At 39.8% G+C, this 22,469-nt stretch overlaps 2 protein-coding genes across 3 annotated transcripts in view; both read right to left on the bottom strand.

Annotated features, from left to right (window-relative positions):
• Positions 1–22,469, bottom strand: part of CARS1 (cysteinyl-tRNA synthetase 1) — a 47,131-nt gene that overhangs the window by 18,246 nt on the left and 6,416 nt on the right. The window contains exons 2-11 of one of the 2 annotated variants that reach the window (XM_081942321.1): positions 16,947–17,192; positions 7,346–7,437; positions 7,040–7,128; positions 6,666–6,762; positions 6,054–6,152; positions 3,188–3,337; positions 2,820–2,960; positions 2,168–2,256; positions 714–835; positions 504–616 (exon numbers count right to left, since the gene is read on the bottom strand). In XM_081942321.1, the coding sequence (XP_081798447.1) occupies positions 504–616; positions 714–835; positions 2,168–2,256; positions 2,820–2,960; positions 3,188–3,337; positions 6,054–6,152; positions 6,666–6,762; positions 7,040–7,128; positions 7,346–7,437; positions 16,947–17,192 (1,238 nt within the window). The remainder of the gene's footprint in view (positions 1–503; positions 617–713; positions 836–2,167; positions 2,257–2,819; positions 2,961–3,187; positions 3,338–6,053; positions 6,153–6,665; positions 6,763–7,039; positions 7,129–7,345; positions 7,438–16,946; positions 17,193–22,469) is intronic. The other variant, XM_081942322.1, reaches the window with a different exon arrangement.
• The window catches only part of LOC309384049 (uncharacterized protein), a gene marked incomplete at its 5' end in the record, with an annotated part of 124,216 nt that continues 119,887 nt past the window's right edge, over positions 18,141–22,469 (bottom strand). Inside the window, one exon of the mRNA XM_081937208.1 lies at positions 18,141–18,530. The remainder of the gene's footprint in view (positions 18,531–22,469) is intronic.

The raw sequence follows: 22,469 nt of genomic DNA, 5'->3' as shown, positions 1-22,469 counted from the left end.
CAAAACGATGAGTACCAAACACGTTTTTCTCATAAGGAATAAGGTAGTGAGTCACAAGGCAGCTGACATTGACAAATTCTAGCTTGTGCATCGAGTGCCAAACAAAATGATGAGGACCAGGACAACATTTTCGTGTCAAAATGCATTGAGTACCCAATTCGATGAGTTTCAAAGCAGTTGAGTACCAAGATACCACGGTATAAGGATTAAAATGCGTATGCATAATATTTTATTTATTTATTTCATTAAATTTAAACGCCAGCCATTTGACTGTCTCAAGTGACTCTGGGTGGCATAGGCAATAATAGTGTGCTAAATCCAAGAATTTTGCTGTATAAGTGAAAAGCATGTACAAGAAGGGGCACACAGAAAATTCTCCTGCTTTGCCTGGTTACAGAAACTGCATTGTAGAAATAAAATTAAAATAAAAACTTTCTCCTCTTCCAAGGGAGTAGCTGTGCCTACTGATCACACAAATGATTGCTCAATCTCAGCTTCCTTACTTTGCCCCACGGAGAATCCCATGAAGGCTCTCCTGGCTTGGAGGACTTCCACAAAGCAAAATCATTTGGCGATCGCTTTTCATTTAAACGATCCACTGAGATACTCAGGTCACCTAGGAGAAGAAGCAGAAGGAGGGATGGTAAGAATCAGTAACTTTATCATTGTCTCCAAATATTCTCTGGAAATTTATTTTAATGAAGTTCAATTACCTTCGCCCTCCTGTAACGCTTTTTGATCTCCTACAGCTTCAGGGACCAATTTCGCATAGGTGTGTTTCTCAGCTGCATCGAATTTTAGTGTATCAAAATAAACAGACCCGTTGGATACATAACTAGTAGGGAAAACGATAGTTTCAGTCAACAGGAATGTTGATGCCGTTTTAATGTAAACAACATTCTTCAACACTTTTTGCATGGCTGATTTCAATATAGAATTTCAAGAAAGTTAGGCTATGCTGGGAGTTGATGTTTGGAATTGTAGCTCAGCTCATCTGGAAGTCCCAAAGGGGCTTTTCAAAGTGCAGCTGGACTTTCTTGGTTTTTTATTTTTCCTTGAAAAACATTTTGCTTCTCATCCAAGAAGAATCAGAGTGCAAACGGTTGTAGGCTCAGTCCTTTCAGTAGTCCCAAGAAGGTTCAACACCCATTTGCACTCTGACCCTGAGGCTACAGATAAACCTCCAAGTGGCTTCCACGACTCTCAGAGAGCTAAATAACGACCTTCAGAGTGCTAACTACCAGATGACTGCAAAGAATATAAACCCTCCCATTCCCCACTATTCAGTCAGAACTGAAGCAGCTGCTTGAATGAGAAGCAAAATGTTTTTCAAGGAAAAGAACCAAGAAAGTCCACTTGCCTTTTGAAAAACACTTGTGGGACAGTCATGACAGGGATGATTGAGAATCTCCATAGAGAACTCATTTCAAAGCATCGGACTGGGAAAACCGGATAAAATTAATTCATGAGCACTTGTAAAATAGCTGGGATTTTTTTAAAAATTGTAATTCTTTGTTATATAATGTAGAGAAATGTTAGACTATCTTAGATAAAAAGGACATTGGGAATATTCCTTTATAGGAAACCCAGTGAATTACCATATTTTTCGCAGTATAAGACGCACCATTTTCCCTCAAAAAAGAGGGTGAAAATCTAGGTGTGTTTTATACACTGAATACAGCATTTTTGGCCTTCCCAAACCCCACTCCCTTTGCAAAAATGGCCGTGCATAGTGTTTAGGAGGCTTCCAGAGTGCTCCTGGGGGCTGCGGAGGACAGAAATGAATGATAAATGGACCTTTTATTGCTCAATTTCCCCCCCCTCCCCAGCTCCCAGCACTCTATAAGCCTCCTAAAGACTATGCATGCCCTTTTTCTGACAAAAAACAGGGCCATTTTCACAAAAAAATAGGCCATTTTTTGCTCATTTTTTAACCTTCCACAAGCACTCTACAAGCCTCCTAAAGGCTATTCATGCCCTTTTTTTGACAAAAACCGGGCCATTTTGGGGAGGTCTGCAGAGTGAAAAAAAATTTTTTTTTAATTTGCTTCTTTAAAATCTTGGTGCGTCTTATACTCCAAAAAATATGGTACTTATCAAATACTATTATTCTCAGCAATTTTGGTATATTACAGAGATCAGTGGGAAAATAACAAGTTATACTCACCCATATCCATTATCTACAATCTTCTGAACAAAATCCACAATTTCTGGTACATATTCACTTACACGAGTTAAAACATCTGGAGGTAATACCTGGGGGGGGGGGGGAGAGAGAAACCAAACCTTTTCTCTTTCCAAGATCTCAAAATACAATATACAATATCATAATAATAAAACTTGGTAGGAAAATCTTAATTAAACCTAGTTTAAAAACAGATAGGAACTGATTTCTACAGACCTACTGTTCTTGGGCTATTATTCTGCTTAGTAAAATCGAGAAATATCTAACTGCCAAAAGCTAAACCTGAAAAATATCCTTCAAGCTAAAATAGAAACTAACATTGCTCCAACTGTTGATGAAACACAAATGATTCTTGATGTAGATCTAATTATAATTCTGATTTTCTAGATGGGAACAAATGGAACATAGTACTACAAACAGACTTTCGGAGGATTTTGCCTAAAGATCTCAATTTATCATTTTAATATTTGAAATTGTTTCCTAAATCGAAGCTTTTAACTATATATTTTAACTACATATATGACACATTTCCTTTCTAGTTTTGAAAAGAAGAGGAAATTTGAAACAATAAAGCATGAGCAATGCCATTCAGAAGTGTCTTTTTAAATGTTGTTGAATAAGCAGGTCTACTTACATTGAGAGCTGCCATATCTTTATGATATTCTTCTTCCCAAAATTTAGGAAGTTTGGAAAATATAGAGTTGTCAGTCACTTGGCTACCCAACTTAGTGTCCAGCCACTCAGAAAGTGTATCTTTTGCTTCTTGCAACAAAGTCTGAAAAATAAATTTTATTTAATACAAGCTGTTCATCATAACACACAATTTCCACAATTCTTACAAATTCCCCAGAGGCCCGTGCTCAAATGTTCTTCGACTGAGTGACTGAGAATGTGCGTATGTGTGTATATGTGTATGATGTGTGCGTGTGTTTTGTGTGTGGTAATGTATCAGAAGACAATGACTGAAATGACTCTCAACCTGTTTCAAAAAAGTGTACCAACCTCAGCATATTTATTGACTTCTCCCTCAGAGAGCTTCTTTTGAAGGCCATTCTCTAGTGGTTCCAGAGCAGCTTTCACTGAATTTTGCATCCTTTCCAGCATCTTTTTCTTATCCGGATCAGAAGTTTCTTCCAACTTTGCTGAAAAAAGCTGCATTAAAAACATGGATGGAAAACAAAAACAAAAACAGGTGAATATTTTTATCATGGAAAAAAGAGAGGTTTAAAAGTAGCTATTAAAAGCTTCCTTCCATTCCCTCTCTCTCCCCCATTCCCTCTGTGTGTGTGTGCGCGCGCACATGCCTGCAAACAAGGAACATGGATATGTAAAGTGAAGAGGAGAAGGTCATGCTCCCTTTTGGTTGTGATCTCTCCCATTGTTCTTGTGCAGCATTCAACCTCTCTCCTCCAAGAGAGTGTGACTATCTATCTCCCCAACCCTATCCATTAGTTATGGGGATAAAATGCTAAAAATAAAACTATTATATAGGCAATCCTGCTTTAAGTAAGAAAGTCATTTGAATTTTAGAAGAAAGTGGAATTTCTCATTAACATCATATTGTAGTAGCAATCACAGCCAGGCTGGCCAATGCAGGAATATATATATATATAATTGGGTCATCCCTATGTAAGGACCAACTTAATGTTTTTTTCCAGTAAAACCGATCTATCGGGGCAATCTGGTCTATCCAAATATGGGATGGAGCATATGCTTCTGCTTTCGTCTTTTAGCCCCAATCCAGGAGCCTTCGGAGGCAGTTGCTTTCGCAACAAACTATTTTTGTGTTGAAAAATATTTATTTCCTTTATTTCTTTGTCGGTAAGTATAAATTCAACACACACACAACAAAGGCCAACTAAAATGTTACAGAAGAGTATGCCTTTCAGTTTCTGGGTTCTCCGAAGTTCTTCATTAAGCTCCAGAAGTGGATCTTCCAAAGAAAGTATGTAAGTTATGAATATTTGCACATTTCCGTTTCATCATTCACTGAATTTCCAAACCCCTTTCAAAAATGATTTTGCAATGTTTATGGAAATTATTAAGGGAGGAGCAGAAGACAAACAAATGGAGAGATTTACATTTGATTGGCAGCAGAGGAGAGGGTGGCAGCACAAATCAACCTCAAGGTAAGCAAAAGGAAAGGGGAGCCGAAATCAAACCTTGGACAAAAAGAGGTGTTTGTTTTCAGACTGGCAGGGAACACTGAGAGGTAAGAGCGCATTAGGATCTAGCTATAAGAAATAGGGCTATGCAGTGCTTTGGATTCCAAGTGGAAACGATGGTTTGGAGAGCTGAGCCTGTTAGGCTTGGAAGCCATCTTTTACAGTGGGCCTCAAGCCTGCCACATATTCTACTGTGGGAACCTGGGAAGGGGGATTGTATGGAGCAGGGGAGGTATGTAGTCAAAATAACATTCTTTCTAAGTGAGTCAAGGTCAACTTGCCCTGCACCTGGAGTGCCATGAATGGGAGGAATCTTCCTCTGGACAATGACTGATTGGACCATGTGATGGACATGTGGATGCTGGGGAAGGGTCTTGAACTTTCAACTTGGTGAGGAAAACCTGGAAGCTTTCAGATCTGTTTTTCCCCAGATGTGCCAACGTGGTTTCTCTAATAAATTGGAATTTTGAGGAACCTCTAGCCTCGGATTCTTATTTGATGGAGGATGCTATTTGGACCTCTGACAGAGCCAGTATCAGTAGTTACTTAAAACAGGCACATTTTTTGGCAGGATCATTGGTTGCCGTTATATGATCATGGGGAAAAGCACATGATTGAAGGACTTAGGCGCTATCTATGCAACTGTCTAGGGTTTTCCCTTCTAATCCAAAAACTCTGCAACTCTTAATAGGGCATGTTAGCAAGGAGAGAAGGTGATGATGGAAGTAGTGAACAGCAGAGCCTTGGCACTTCTCAACGTCAGGCCTAAGTATTTTGCAGGCTTGGAAGGATCAGTCACAGCAGAAAGGATGAAATCCTCAAAGAATGGAAGGGTGTGAAAGGGAAGAGCAAGGAAAGAAAAAGAAGGAATAAAATGGAATGAACAACTATATGAATAGGTGTTCTAAGAGATCCCTCTTATGGTACACTCTCACTGCTTTCTCATGACACTGGAGTCTGACTTCTGGGCTTTATCCTCAGTCACTGATGCTGGTCCTTGCAAGCCAGAATGGAAACCAACTACTTTGTCCTGTTAGAATACCAGGTGGAGAACAAGAGGCTGATTCTCCATTTTTCCCATCTTGCTTGTTTCTTCAATTGCCAGCTAAACAGTCAGTCTCTACATGGATAGATGACTAGAAGTCTTTTCAAATCAAATCACACAAAGTAAGTTTAATTTTATGGTAAATTATTATTTCTTTTTAAAATAAGTGTATTAACACACACACACACACCCTGTAAGAACTAAATGACAGCCTACTGGACTGAATTTCAACCAAGATAAGAAAGCAATTTCAATGTTTTATAATGATTTGACACTAGTTAGGAGAATGTTTCTGTTTGAGATGAGCAAACATCACCCCAATGCAGCCGATGACCTAATCCTAAATCAGTTATTTTTCTTCTTTTCAGCAAAATTAGCTGGCTTGTCATTCTGGCAGACAAAGGCCAGTCGCTTCAATCTGCTCCTTTGTTTAACTCTCATCCTAGTTGGAACAAGCCCAAACTCAGGTCACTAGTTTGGTCAAACTCTACATTGCTTTACAACTCACACTAAGCTCTTCTCAGCTAATCATTGGTCCAATTTACTCCAGCAAGAGCTCCTAGAAATTTACTCTTTGGATGAAGATTCTCACTCACCCATTGTCCCATTCTTTCTTGTGCTAGGGGAAGAAGGGAGAGGAGACAGATCATGAGCTTACCTTGGAAGCTAGTTTAACATTTTCAAGCAGCTGCGCTGCTGTTGGCCTCTGCTCCATGTATTGCTCAAAGAGGTAGTTTTGCCTTGCTCTTTTTATGATCTAAAACAAAAAAATGGAGTATGCCTAAGAAGCAAACTTATACATGAAGACGGAACCACCACAGGTGAACATACACATTTTCATTATCTTTCCATCTTATTCCTCTCCCACTGTCATCTTTTGATGATCAAACAGAAAGCTTCTTCAGGTAGACGTTTGTTTATATTACCCAGAAGTGGTATTCAACCAGTTCTCTCTGGTTCGGGTGAACCAGTAGCGCTGCGGGAGGCTCCACCCACCCAGCCCGACATAATGCGCAAGCACTGTGCATGCATAGATGAGGCGGGTGTGAAGGACACGAGCAAGTGCGCTCACATTTGCAAACCGGTCGGGAAGATAAGTGAATTCCAAGGCTGATATCACCTCTTTAAAGCTACTGTATGTATTCATGGTGCTGTCTATCGTAGGAAAAAACTTTCAATTAGCGAGAGATACTGTTAAAATGCAATTAACCATCACCTTAGCAAGAAGTTTCATTTCAGAAATCAACTCAACTGAGGTATTTTCATTTACCTTATCATCTATGTCTGTAATATTCATACAATAGAAGACATCATATTTGAAGTAGTCTTTCAAAACTCTTCTCAGGATATCAAATGAAATATATGATCTAAAATAATTTTTAAAATAAGTTAATTTTGTATATGTGCTATTTCCAAACAAGTATACAGAAATGTATGTCTTAGTGAGAATAATATATAAAACAGCTTTCTTACAATAATCATATGTTAGGAAATGTGCAAACAAAAAGGGTTGTTTTTTCCCCTATGCGTTTCTTAATCAACAGATAAAGAAATAGGGCAGTTTGAAAGTTAAGACTCCAAAATGAACAATGTCATACACAACATATATGTTCAGCTGTAACAACAATAAAAAACCTACTTTACCTTGCGTGCCCCATATGGGAAGCATCATACACTGTCGGGCCGCAGCAATACCATTTGACTCTGTTGCCATTTTGGGGTTGAAACAAATCCTACAACGAAATAGCACATGTGGCAATGAATGAAAGCGGCTGAATTTATTGCGCTTTAAAATAACAACTTTGAACCAAAGCAACACTATTGATTCTACAGCAATGTTGGGGTATTGCTGTTTCAACAATGATTTCCAAGTCTAGAAAACTCCTACACCTAAAATGATGTGGAATATGTTATCCAGAGATGAAAGAAAAGAAAGAAAGACAAGTTCACCTTATTACGAGTGAGACTGTTGTATAGGCAGAGTTTGGATTGAGCCGTCCCTTGGGGTGGCGTCCAGTGAGGTTGAGTACGTTTGTTTTTACCTGCAAAGGAATTTATAATTTCAAATGAATGATCAAGCAACAGTGTCATCAGAAAATAACGTTACAAGAAAACTTTTAAGGAACTCCTATTCTGTCATTAGCAGTGACGTGCGGTGAGGTTTATGGCTGGTGAGGCTGGTGACGTCATCAGGAAGGCAGGGAATGGGACCACGTGTGCTGGAGGCTGAGGCTGCCTCATCCTCCAGCACACGTGATCCCATTCCCCGCCTTCCTGAGCGCGCTCCGCCGGCTCGCACTCCGCGATCCCCAACAGCAGCTGCTTTTCAGTGCTTTTCTGTGCGTCTGACGTTTAGGACATCCGGCTATCTATCTAAACACCAGACGCACAGAAAAGCACTTCGCCTCCAAGCCACTTCGTCTTGATGACGTCGCCGACGTTGCTGCTGAGCGCGGCCGGACGGAGGTAACCAGAGTGGCGCCGAGGGGTCCGGGCGGACAAAAGAGCGAGCGAGCGAGCGAGCGATGGAGGATCAGGCAGCCTGATCCTCGGTCGCTCGTCCGCTGGACTGCCTTGGCGCCACTCTGGCTACCTCCGTCCGTCCGCGCATAGCAGCTGCGGCAACATCATCAAGCCCCTGCCACTTCTGGACGTCTATTGCAGTCGCGAGGAGTGCTCAAAGTACAGCTGAGGCAGGAAGGTTATTGGCACTTCCGAGAACCCTCCTGCCTCCACCGGTTGCCCAGCTGGGAGCGCCCTGCACACGCTCCTCCTCCTCCCTCCTCTACCTCTTATATATATGAAACTCCCTCGTGGATATTATTATTATATATTATTATTTCATGATGAGAGGTGAGGCTCTGCCTCCCCTGACCACACGTCCCTGGTCATTAGACATTTCAAAAGGGATGTTGAAAAGACCCAGTTTTTGATAAAACCCCCTCAATGGATTCCTGTTCTTAAAAATGTTAAGACAACATCTACAAAACTGACATTAAGGTTGGTTCATAAAAAAAGCATGCATGTCGGTGTATTGGGTTCTCCAAAGAATCTATTTGAAAGGATGGGTCACAGATTTTCTTCTATGCTGCAGGTATAAAAAATTTGAGGGCTCAGCAACCTACATGACAGGGTCATGTCATCATTTCGTATGCTTGGGGAAAGTATATTAATGGATGCAAGGAGATTTATGAGAAAATCTTTAAATGTTAAAGATGCTTAATGTAATGTTGAATTGTGTACTAAAGCTTTTGGGGTTTAACTGTTTATCAGGAATTATGGTTTATCAAGCGTGGTAGTACCAGCAAAAAAGAATTATACAAAGAAATTAGAAAACTAATATTATTCTACATGTCAGGGAACAATTATAATTTACGCACATTTTTCTTTTTTAATTAACATACAATCTCTCTTCAAAATTAAAGGCAAAAATGAAATGAATAAAATAGGAAGGATTATATTCCACCTTTCCTGCAAGAGCATAGGGCAGTAAACATGGCACTGTCTCTGCCAAGTTTTTAACCTCACCACAAAAAAAACAGTTATCCAGTTTTTGAGGAAGAAGCTGGACATGAAACTGAATCTCCCTCAGTAATTATATTGTATTGATGTATTCAAACGTCATTTAGATTTAAATCATGTTGAAATACAGTAATCAATACCAGAGACCCACTTTAAGAGCTGAATGAAGAGTAAAAAGAGATAAATCTAGAACTACAAAGCTTTAAATGCTACTCTCCCAAAACCAAAATAAAGCAATACTAGTATATATTCCCGCAATGTATCCACAAATAGGTGAAATCTATCTTAAAACTGATAGTAGATATAAGCAACACTTTTCGTACTACTTATATTAAATAACCACTCCTCCTAAGTAAATAACCCTAACCCTTTCAGAATTAATGGGTTGATTGGTTTTAGTTTTCTACCTGAAATTTTAACAGTTGAGAAATGAGAGAGAAGTATTTAGAGAAAAACAAGGGATAAAATATATCCTCATTAACGTCAGCAAACAGGGTAACAGAAAAGGAAGGCAAATGTTGAAAAGTCCTTGAGTGATCCAAATAAGAAATAAGTGAACAGAAAAGTGAATCTGTACCTGTGGTGGCCCAGCAGAGGCCGGCTGAGCTGTTGATGGAATCTGACAGCGATGAACATTATGGGACTGCCCTGGAGGCTGAGGAAGACTCTGGGGGGTGTTCGGAGTCAGAGCAGGGACTAGAGAGGCCTGTTGGCTACCAGGTGGCATCTGAGCCAGGGAGCAGTGAGGAAGAACAGGGGGAGGTTGTCCCTGACATACGGATGCTGAGGGCTGATAGGAGAAGGCAGCAGCTGTGGAAACAGGCTCGCAGAAGGAAATAGGACTGATTGGCCCCTCCCAGAGAGCTTATAGGTGGGGCAATGGGAGGGGAATTTTGCAGGAAACAACAGTTACAATCTCAGTTTAAAGTTTGAAGAATTCTGTGAGTTCCGTGAGTCTTGTTTTTCACTGAGATAATTTTTCTGGGCTCCTAGCCAAGGGGTGGTTTATCTCCCTCCTTAGTCGTGGCAGACAGCCAAGCCGGCATCAGTGTAATTTAGAGGCCTGGGACAGAACAGTACCCCACATTTATCAGTCACGAAGTGCCAGGTGATCCTCAGTTTATGAAATAGAAACAGACCAATATAAAATCCAAACCCGTCCTATCCAGAGACAGGTGCTTCTTCATATGTCTGCCTCAATCTCTATGATCACATTACAGCAAAAATGTGCATCTGCTGATCTCATCTCTTAATCTCTTGCATATCCTCACATACACAGAGACATAGATGGGCTTGGTGAATACCTGCTTGTTTCTGCTTTTATTTTCCATATGTCAGATTTCCCCCTTTCCACGCACCTCACTCTAAGCAATCACAAAGGAAGCTACATCACAAAACATCATTTGCCGGTGATGTTCATGAGATTACGACAAAGTTTTTTCTGTCTCCAAAAATGTAATTAAGGAACACCTGAATTGATTTTGGGACAGACTTCCTATTTCATTCTATTTATAAGAATTTCCCCCTAAATATTTTTTTAAAAAAAACATTCTGCCTATGTTGGATTTATTCCCTATATATTCTTTGTACAAGCCACAGAATAAAGGCTTTACATTTCACAATCTATTCATTTGCTGCAGATATGACACCATGACATCACTTGCCTCTTGAGCTGCCCCACCCAAAAGGACGTCCCAAAGATGCTTTTTCAAGAGGCAACTGGGCTTTCTGGTTTTTCTTTGAAGACGTTTCGCTTCTCATCCAATAAGCTTCTTCATCTTCTTCATGAGATGAAGAAGCTTCTTGAATGAGAAGCAAAACAGTTTCAAAGAAAAACCAGAAAGCCCAGTTGCCTCTTGAAAAAGCGCCTTTGGGACAATGATGCCCTGGATGACTGAGAATCTCCATAGCCACCCAAATTTCCCATTCAATGGAACAGTGGAATCTAATTCACCCAAACATCTCTGAAAGCTGTATGGAGACTCCATCACTCTACCAGAGATCTATGTTCCTTCAGGATTTTCTGATATTATTGTTACACTGAATTATGCAGGATAAAAAGCAGGATTGTAATTTGAAACATCTATGAATTTATAAATGCATAGTGGAGCTCTCAAATTACACTATTTTTTAAAATAGCTTCTTTATTTAATGAAGCCTTGTATAAAATTGTTCACCTACTTCTCATAATTATTCTTCTATCTTGATTATTTGTTTCTACTAAGTCACAGTTTTTGGTTAAGGAATTTTACACTTTCCTTAAACAGAAAAACAGCAGATACATGTTTAATTCATTAGAAATCAAACTGGAGGTTCACTTTTCCTAGTCACTTTATAATGAAATAATAAGATACACACAAATTTTCACTCTTAACAAAAAGTGCTTTGTTTTTAACAGGCTTTATTTTAAAGGTTTGTGGCAATACTGAAGTTGATATATTGAATTGAAGCTACTAACTCTGAATCAATGTGAAGGTTTAATGGACTGTAAAACATCATTAATTCTAATCAAATTGACTCTTCAAATCATACAGCAAATCTGAGCTGGATTTGGGTGATTTACACAATCTAAATGATGAACAAGATCACTGATCCACTTAACACAATATGTTGGTAATGATCATGGCTCTCCATGGTTACAAGTTTAAGTTGTTCCCAGCATTACTCCTCAGCGTCAACGTATGCTCTGACATTCAGATACAGACCCCCCCCTCCCTTAATAAAATTTCTAGTCTTAGAGGCAAAAAGGGGATGCAATGAAGCACATGAATATAAAAAGAGAGACAGATAGAACGAAAGCAATGCAAAATAAATCTAAAATGGTAACCCAGATCCAGCCAAGGATTTAGGAATGTTCTGAGGCTGGGTGCTTGGTTTTGTTTTCTGAGTACCATATTTTTCAGAGTATAAGACGCACCTTTTCCCTCAAAAAAGAGGGTGAAAATCTGGGTGTGTCTTATACACTGAATACAACATTTTGGCCTCCCAAAATCCCGCCCCTTTGCAAAATGGCAGTGCAAAACCTTTAGGAGACTTCCAGAGTGCTCCTGGGGGCTGGGGAAAATATGGCCATTTTTTGCTCGTTTTTGCCCCCCCTCCCGCCGCCAGGAGCACTCTATAAGCCGCCTAAAGGTTATGCATGCCCTTTTTGTTGCTGTTGACAAAAAACGGGCCCATTTTTGTGAAAAACGGACCACTTTTGGGAGGTCTGCAGAGTTCAAAAACGTTTTTTTTAAATTTGCCTCTTCAAAATCTTGGTGTGTCCAAGCGTAATTGCCAAGTATTTACGCTTACCAAGCGTAATAACCATCTGTGCTGTCTATTGACGCACTTTGAGATATGGGGGTTTTGGAAGAAATTTGGCATAGGATGGAGAGGTGCTGTTTAAAATACTACCGTATTTTTCAGAGTATTTCAGAGTATAACTCTGAAAAATACGGTAGTATTTTAAACAGCACCTCTCCATCCTATGCCAAATTTCTTCCAAAACCCCCATATCTCAAAGTGCGTCAATTAGACGGCACAGATGGTTATTACGCTTGGTAGAAACAAGCCAAAGGCCTCCTTTGCCCTGCCAAGGTGGTCATGTTGCTACATACAATTCAGCTACAGGGAACAAATGTTTAACAAACATTTGTGATACAATTAATCTCTGTGTGGATTTCTGTGTTTTGAAATGTCTTTCTTGTCCTATGTACCTCCAGACCGCATAAAGAAAAGAAAAAAAAATCACAGAACTGAAACTGTTTCAGGATGCTTATACCAAGGACAAAACCCAGTGATGAAGTACAAATTTTTGATCAACATAACCAGCAGAAATATCAATGTTTTATAGTCATGCCAGCTTGACCTTGCATTCTAAAATTGGACATTTTTGAAACTCAAACATGGAACATTTGCTTGAATAGGTATATTCTAATGGAATCATAATTAGGTCTTGGCCTGCAGTATCTTGAGAGAAACAAGAACATTAATTACGAACATCTAATAAAATTCTTACACATTTATCCTGAGAAAAATCTCTAACATAATCAGAAATTATGACAAACTCTTTCCTTTCTTGTGTACATCACCTCTGAATCTGAAGAGCCCTAAGAATCTGTTTGGATTATGTTCCTCTGGAACAACCTTAGCAGCATCGACTGGTATAAAAGGAATTTTGATCAGGCAAGACAAATGTGACAGTGAAAATCAGGAAATATACTGGGGTCCACATCGCATTTTAAGATTTCATCTAGTTTTATAACAAAGGTCGGTAAAAAAGAAAAATTACTGAGTTCTACAATGACACTACCTGGGAAATCAATTAATACATCTCACTACTTTTAACAAATAGAGTTGCAGACTTTGATAAAATTTGTCATGCCTACACAATCCAGTTTTTGAAAAAAATATTATGTATAGGAAGCAGTTGTGCTTGAGCTCATCTGGCTTTGAAAGAAAATAAATAATTGCAGTAGCAAACCAAAGAACAGCCTTCAAAACTCCCAGACAGATGTATATACCCAAATCAGTGTTTCTCAGCTTTGGCACCTTTAAGATGTGTGGACTTCAACTCCCACAATTCCATAACAAGCATGCTAAAAATGCCTGTTTGTGGAATTCTGGGAGTTGAAGTCCACACATCCTAAAGGTGCCAAAGCTGAGAAACACTGATTTAGATCAGGGGTCTCCAACCTTTAAGACTTGTGGACTTCAACTCCCAGAGTTCCTCAGCCAGCTTTGCAGAATTCCTCAGCCTGCTTTGCTGACTGAGGAATTATGGGAATTGAAGTCCACAAGTCTTAAAGTTGCCAAGGTTGGAGAGCCCTGATTTAGATGACGAATGTGGTTCTATTCACAAACAATCTAACTATAAAATACAGAAATCACAGAATATAGCTTGTAGCACAGGAACATCTTGACTGTTTTACATTTGTGCCATGTCAGTTATTACATTTAAACTAGTAGTTTTGACATTTGCCCCTCTATATACAGCTCATAACCTGGGCACTTACAGGAAACCTGCACTTAATTGTTACTTAAGTGTCCCTGCAACAACTTCTACAATATGACATAGCTTCTAGGGAGAGGACCATTTCATGATTGTACCTAGGTTGAGATATATGCTCTTCTAAGAGTCTGCTTGGCATCTATTTACAAGGCCAATGTAGGATCTTTTTTTACCTTGAGTTTTAGTATGTACTTTTAGCCATAACGACTATTATGCTCCATTTTTATAAATTCTATCTCTACTATCAGGGATTATATTTTAATTAATCTATCCTTTTAACAAATCCATTTGGGAATAACAATACTATATGATGTTTAGTATTCATAAATCATAAAGTTAGTGGAAGCTTTGGTTTCATCCCTTTCTATTCTTTCTAGGCAGGGGGTTGGACTAGAAGACCTCCAAGGTCCCTTCCAACTCTACTATTGTATTGTATTGTATTGTATTGTATTGTATTGTATTGTATTGTATTCAGTATACTCACAACAGCTCACTATGACAATATGTAACTTTCCTGCTAAAGTTTCACATTATTTTACATTGTATAAATTACAACTGTCATATAACATGAGTATTAACTAGCTTGAATCTCACTAGGGATATATTTTGACTTAACTTTCTCTGTACCCTGTCTTCCCCAAAATAAGACCTCCCTGGATAATAAGCCCAATTGGGCTTTTGAGCGCATGCACTAAAATAAGCCCTCCCCTGAAAATAAGCCTTTTCCAAAAATATTGCAACACAGCAGCAGCCATGAGGTGACCACGCTCACCGCCTCCTGCACCTCAAAAATAATAAGACCTCCCCGAAAATATGGCTAAGCACTTATTTCGAGGGTCAAAAGAAAATAAGACCATGTCTTATTTTGGGGAAAACACGGTAGAATACAAGTGATCAAGTTAAAAAGAATATTTCAGGCATAATTAGAACATATTATGAAAATCCTTTGACACCATGGCAGGGTTTGACTGCATTTTTAGCAATAGTTCTGCTGCACTTCCTGCATTAAAGGTACTCATTCATATAATATGGGTTTGTCCCACTCTAGTCCTATTTTGGCTTAAACAACACCAAAGTTGTTACTATTATTTTATAAAAATCATTATCATTTAAAGAAGGAAATATGCATTGATGAACGGACACGGTGGCTCAGTGGCTAAGATGCTGAGCTTGTCGATCAGAAAGGTCGGCAGTTCGGCAGTTTGAATCCCTAGTGCCGCGTAATGGAGTGAGCTCCCATTACTTGTCCCAGCTTATGCCAACCTAGAAGTTCGAAAGCATGTAAAAATGCAAGTAGAAAAATAGGGATCACTTTGGTGGGAAGGTAACAGTGTTTCATGCCCCTTCAGCGTTTAGTCATGCCGGCTACATGACCACAGAGACGTCTTCAGACAGCGCTGGCTCTTTGGCTTTGAAACGGAGATGAGCACCGCCCCCCTAGAGTCAGGAACATCTAGCACCTATGTGTGAGGGGAACCTTTACCTTTACCTATGCATTGATGACGTTATCTAGTTTTGGTAATGAAAAGCCTGTAAGAAAACAACCAAGTTCAGAGAGCACCAAGGACTCGATAGGCACTATGATTAATTTATACTTATTAATATATGAACAATTCGAAAGTACTAATACATTGGAATTGTGCTTGGCAGTGGAGAGGGGTTTGTAAGGACAACAAACGATTAGACTACTTTTCCTCAATATGAAAACACAGTGGAACCTCAGATTAACAATTTTGCATTGTCGTCAAGTGTTTGCTTTCAGTTTATGAAATGGCTTTCTATTAATGTAATAACACTAATCAGCATTATTCTGTGTGGTCAAGCTTTAGAGTTGTGTTTAAAATAGTTGTGTGGTTTTGTGTGTTTATCTCATAGGATTGATATTTTGGGAAAAATAGGAAGGAGCACTGAATGAAAGCAAAATATGAATGCAAGCCATATTTTTAAACGGTAATGTAATATGCTTTTGTGTTTTCTTGGAGGTTTTTTGTCCATTTTGATTATTTTTCTTTTTCCTTCTCTCTTTATAAATGAAAGCAAGTGTGTATGCATGTATCTTCATTCCCAGATCTATTTGAAAAGCTTAAATCTGCTGTTGATGGTATGTTTTGCTGATCCCAAAACTAATACTTTTGAGCGGTCCTTGGTGCTCCCTGAGCTGGCCAGCCACGCTGCAGGCAGCCTGCCTCGAGTGTCTCAGTCTTCAATTTAAAGCGACAGGAGAAAGAAAATAACAAACGCTAAGGAATTGTCTAACTATACTCAAAAAAACAAAAAAGGAACTACACTATGCTATCTAGAGGGTCCAGTTTGCTGCACAAGGACTGGAGCACCCCCAAAAGCGTCCTGTAGGGCGACTGAGTTTTTTAAAACTGAGCCTCTGAGGAGAGCAAGGGGCGGAGCTACAAGAAATTCGAACTCAGTCCTTGGGCAGCAAGCTGAAGTTAACCTTGCTTGGACAGTCCAAGCAGCGCCTAGGAGAAAAAGCCAGCTCAGGGAGTACCAAGGACCCCTCATTTCAACCCTAAGCTACAAATACTCGCCTTTATTAGTAATAGTTTGGCAATGTCAAAGATAAACATCAGCACATATCATGGGCCTTCCTACTGTTTCTCCTTCCTGTCTTCTTCTAAGAGTAAACAGCTATGAAACTATCCTATATGAGTAGATCCGACGTGTTTCCTTCCTTTAAAATATGAGGAAGCAAGTCATGGAAAACAATTTAATCAACTGACTTTCTTTGTGTCAGATGATGATTAAGAAAATGGGAAGGACTGAGCGCATATCCAGATTCAGCCAAAGTTAATCAGGCAAACTCTGGCCTTGGGTGTTCTGAAGAAAATGAGAAAATATACATACATATACACAGATACATGCACATTCCTACATATTTGTGCTGGTTAACATGCTGCAGCTGCCTCTGGCTACTAAATGCAAGCCCTCATATAAATCAAAGTGACCAAGTGATTCTTGACAGATGCTTTAAACAAAAGTGATAAGCAAATAGCAAGTCATTAACTCCCTATGGTTACTTACTTGTCTGGAGTTTGCAGGAGGTATGTTTTTCAAAGCTGCCATCATAGATTGCTTCTATGTGCCTGAACCAACGAACAACATGGAAATGTTGATCCACGGGTGGGCCCGAAAACTGCCTGAACACTTCCACATCTGCATGTGAAAATGTGAAGCCCTGGATATAACTACGGGTGCTGAGATACTCATTCAGAGCCTTCAGCCTGTGTTCCTCTTCACTAATGCTCAGAATATCAGTGTAGTCAAAAGCTGCAAAGATAGAGGCAAACAGCAAGCGGTCAGATCTCACTGCTTGAAAGTATCCAGAAATAAAGCATCACTCTACATGAATTTTGCAGCATAGCACACTCTGGGGAAATGATGCAAAAATGAAAAGCAAGAAAAAAAGAAGCAGCAGGAAACAGGGAAAAAGGCTGGAGAGCTTTAGCTTTGGAAGTAACTGCTAATAGCAATAGCACTTAGACTTATATATCACTTCAGTGCTTTACAGCCCTCTCTAAGTGGTTTACAGAGTCAGCATATTGGCCCCAACAATCTCGGTCCTCATTTTACCAACCTCGGAAGGATGAAAGGCTGAGTCAATCTTGAGCAGTCAGGATCGAACTCCTGGCAGTGGGAATGCAGCCTGCAATACTGCATTCTAGCTACCGTTCCACCACACCTTTTTAAGCTAGTTATTTGAAGAAGTGGTTACCTCCAGGCAACCAAGAAGGAAAACTAGATGAAATCAAGTTAATCTCTCCTTTCAGTGTGTGGATAAACAAGTTAGTAACTTCAGATTTCTAGTATAGTATGCATCAATTGAATGGTGTGTAAATACCGTATATTTGGAGTATAAGATGCAACTTTTTTCCTCAAAAAAGAGGCTGAAAATCTGTGTGCGCCTTATTCACTGAATACAGCATTTTTTGCCTCCTGAAGCCCCACCCCTTCACCAAAATGGCCGTGCATACCCTTATGGAGGCTTTCAGAGAGTTCCTGGGGGCTGGGGAGGGCAGAAATGAGCAAAAACCAGGGTTTTTGCCCCCCAGCCACCAGCAGCACTCTATAAGCCTCCATATGGCTATGCATGCAATGTTTTTTGACAAAAAACAGGTCCGTTTTGGCAAACAACGGGCCTTTTTTGCCCCCCCCATCCCTCAGGAGCACTCTGCAACCCCCCCCAAGGCTACTCATGCCCTTTTTAAAAATAAAATGTGCCCGTTTTCGTGAAAAATGGATTGTCTTTGGGAGGTTTGCAGAGTGCAAAAACTTTTTTTTCCTTTTGGAAAGCTCTTTAACTGATTGATGAGAATTAGATTGATCAAGTGCTGTGCCAGCAGAAACAAAGTCTTAGGTGCTGCAGATTGTCAGCGATTTCCTTCTTCAGCACATGGATAAATACACCTGGAAACATCTACCTACCTACCTACTCTCTCTCTGTCTCCCTACCTACCTACTGTATTTCTTTCTCTCTCTCTATCCCTCTATCTACCTACTTACCTACCTACTCTCTCTCTCTCCCTACCTATCTACTGTATTTCTCTCTCTCTCCCCCTCTACCTACCTACCTACCTACCTACCTACCTATTCTCTCTCTCTCCCTAACTACCTACTGTATTTCTCTCTCTCTCTCTCTCCCTCTACCTACCTACCTACCTACCCTCTCCCTACTGACCGTATTTCTCTCTTTCTCTCCCTCTCTATCACTCTATCTACCTATCTACTTTTTTAAAAAAATTGCCTCTTCAAAACCTTGGTGCGTCTTATACTCCAGTGCATCTTATACTCCGAAAAATACGGTAATCATGGTTTTGCATGGAGTGTTTCAAAGAAACAATATATAAAATAAAGATTATGTCTTCTAATGTATATTAATAGCTTATGGTGAAATTATGAATTTAATTCCTAATTGGGCTCACAGTGCTTAAATATCTAAAGGTTTGAAAGAAAACATCTGAAGAAATTTACTACCTTTATAAAAATATTGGACATGAATACCTAATCATGCAATACTTCTTTAGAATAAGCAACATTAGGCAAAGCACAGAAAAGGAGTAAGAAATACTAGACCTAGAAAACTGAGGAATGGGGTTTTTAAAAAGAAAATTAGCTAAATTCAATACCATTCACATACTTTCTATTTTTGCAAACCATCCTTGTTTCCATGATATCCATCCTCCACATCACACATGGCCTTTTGTTCTTCAAACTTTTCACCTCTTTTTCAGAATCTCATCATCCAACCACATTTTTGATCTGCCACTTCCTCTTGACCTGTCCAATCTTCCTTCATATAGTTGTTCTGCAATGTCTTCCTCAATCTCCTTATATGATCAAACCATTTCAGTGTATTTCTTTCATACTTGTCACTCAATTCTAAATTCAAGTTAGTCACTCAGCAGCCATTTACTCTTGTCCCTCTTTTCAAATTGCACACTCTTTTCGCACTTCTTCCATCTTCCATCTATGTTTTAACATATCCAATTCTTATTTCCATGTAAGTGTGTCATTTTTGCTTCTTTTTTGACATTCATTCTTTTGAATAGATATCCACTACCTACCAGCATTTACACATCTTAAAATTTCTCCATCCTTTTCCCCTTTTGTAGTAAACATTCTACCAAAGTATACAGATTCAGCTACTTGCTTTAGATTTTCACTACTTTGTGTAATTTGCAATGTTTTATTTCATTTTTCCTGTCACATACAGTATCTTTCTTCTTTAATGCATGTTTTCAGACTCATACCCCTCATTGTATCATGAAATCTATGTAATACTTGCTTCGAGTAATTTGCACTCACAGCCAAAGAGGCAGCATCACTGCATACACAAATATCATACCTATTCATATTAAACTAAAGGGACACGACATACGGGTTTCTTATTCCTTGCTCAGAGCTGAATTATTTACTAAATATTCCACTTATTCTCACTCACATTTGCTTCCAATCCTTTACTCCCCACTTAAATGTGCTCTGACTGCTTTTTGACCTGAAATAATTAAATCTTCAAATGTCTTTAGAGAGGTCACATACAAGTACTCTCGGGTTACAAGTACTTGTTTAGAGACTGTTCAAAGTTACAACAGCCTATACCGTTTCACAGGATTACCATTTGTAACTTTCCCTGCTGGCTTCCAACAAGCAATGGGGAAGCCAGCGAGATCACAATTCCTGCTCCCACTGCTTTTTCCCCCCAAAGAGCCCCCCAGGGGGCATGGGGACCATGTACTCCATGGCAGCTGCCTGTCTGCCTACAGCTCTCGCCCATCAGACTGTTTGCTCAGGGTGCAGTTTTATTGCCTCTTCCCTTATTGTCATGGATCCCCCCACCCCAGGCCTCTCTCCAGATGCAAGTACAGAGGAGGAGGGTGAGTTTGAGTCTGCAGAGGAAAGTGTGGAGCAGAGTATTGGTAAGGATTGGGGCTCAGAGAATGCTAGCCTGATGGAGCAGCGTCAGCTGGGTCAATCGGAGGAGACACAGGCTAAGGGAGGCTGAGGTTGAAGGAGGCAAGCCACAGCTGCAGCAAGTTGACCAAGAGGCTCCCAGTGAGGACAAGGAGCAGTGGCTACCTGTTAGCAATGAGGAGGAAGTGAAGTGCACACCTCTTCCGGATCCAAGGACATACATAGAGCAGAGAGGATAAGAGACAGGAATGTCGGTCGGCTAGACTACTCATGAGGAGGCAACCTCTCATGAAGGGCTACACCACATTACCTACTTAACCCCGTTCAGAGGACCTGCTGGATCAACATGCTCAGTTCTATTCTTTGTGTGCTTGGGCAGTGTATCCTGGCCATTTTGACTTCATGTGTACCTATTGAACTTGGTTACCCAGTGACTCTGGCTGTGCTGAGTTTGGAATCCAGACCTGTGCAACAGGGGTGCTTTCTGATGACCTGTATTTTGGGGGGGACAGGGGGTTGAGTAAACACTTGTAGAAGTCTTGCCATTTGTGTGTGTGGGGAGTATAATAATCCACAGCATCCTCAGTTGGATTAAGAACGGGAAGTGCTGGGATTGTTATTACTAAGCAATGCAGCCAGGTGACATCATACCTTATGACTATAATGCTTAGTGAGGGAAATTGATTACTGCTGTCATCAGAACCAAGGACTGCACATACATCTATAGAATTTTAACCCTCATACTGTATATACAGACAAATGGGGCTTTAAAATACCATGTATCTCTCAGCACAAGATCATTCGGTAGCATGGAATATCTGCACCACAAGATCTAGAAAAACGAGATTACGTCTATATGTAATTAAATGGAATAGGTGGTTCCAAAAAAGGATTTTGTAGAGTAATTACTGTAGGTGACCCACAGGGCAGATGTTAGATAATGTTCAACTTCTTAATAACCAAAAGTCTTCTGGGTGATACCTGTTCATCCTGTTATCATAGTTCTTCAAATTAATTTAATGAAAGCCGGGAAAGTTTATAAGTACAAATATTTGAAGTTTATCTAAAGGAGGGGAGGGGAGTTTGTGCTAACACAGACCTATTATAGAACAGTTTCAGATTCTGAACTTATCTCTCTTCCAAATCTTCTAAATGCAGCTGAAAAAGTACTTGAGATCTAGTCAGACATCCAGATGCATTCAACAAATCTGTTGGAAATTCTATAGAAGTTACAAAGAATTTCAATCAATCAGTGCTTTCCATCAACTGGAGCAACATGGTGGCCTAGAGATGAAAACGCTCACCTCTCACTTGGAGGGTTGAGAGTTCAATCCTAGGCAACAGCGGATGTTTATCAGGATGCAGAGAAAATACTTGCTGCAAACTCCAAGTAGGAGTCAGGAAGGGCACCCGGCCAGTAAATGCTCTGCTCCACTCAGTTGCCCCAATTCCACCCCAAATAAAGGGATTACAGGATGGTAAAAAGGAAAAAAAAAGTGCTTGCCATGAGCTAATCAATTCTCATTTACCATCCAAGAAACTGACTCAGCCTCCCGGATTTAAGTCTAAACATAGATCCCTGTTCCCACCTCACAAATATACAAGACTAAATTGCTAATCCATGTTATTCAAATGCTAAACATTTCCATCCTCTCCATGTTGGTTAACACTTATTAATTTAAAAGGCCCAAGGCTTGCATGCTGGCAGTTCTACATTTAGCCTCATTACCTAATCAACCCAGCAAAACCACGCTACAATTGGTTTCCAGGTGGTGCAATGCATCTGAATTGCTTGCATTCTTTCTCAAATGCATCTTTAAAGGCAAATGGATAGCAGATGCATGCTGAAGACTGCAAAAGAAAAGACAGAGGGAAGAACAAAGGGTGCGTAAAGACAAGAAACTAATTAGTCTTTTCAGATCTAGACTTCAGCAGCTACTGTGATGGGGCTGACAATTGGTCGTTACACCTACCTTTTTCTTTCTACTGGTATTTACAAGAATATCCTAACCACCCTCAAGATTTGTTTGACTCTTGTTAGGGGTATCTCCGTTGGGAGACAGAAAATAGTGCAGCGGAATGTACAGCTAGAGAGAAAAAACGTTGCTAGCAGAAAAAACACACAGAGTTTCAGAC

Source organism: Natrix helvetica (assembly GCF_964273705.1).
Source record: "Natrix helvetica genome assembly, chromosome: 1".
NCBI classification, from domain to species: Eukaryota; Metazoa; Chordata; class Lepidosauria; order Squamata; family Natricidae; genus Natrix; species Natrix helvetica.
The sequence above is the reverse complement of the archived record's forward strand: the minus strand, read 5'-3'. Positions and strand labels throughout refer to the sequence as shown.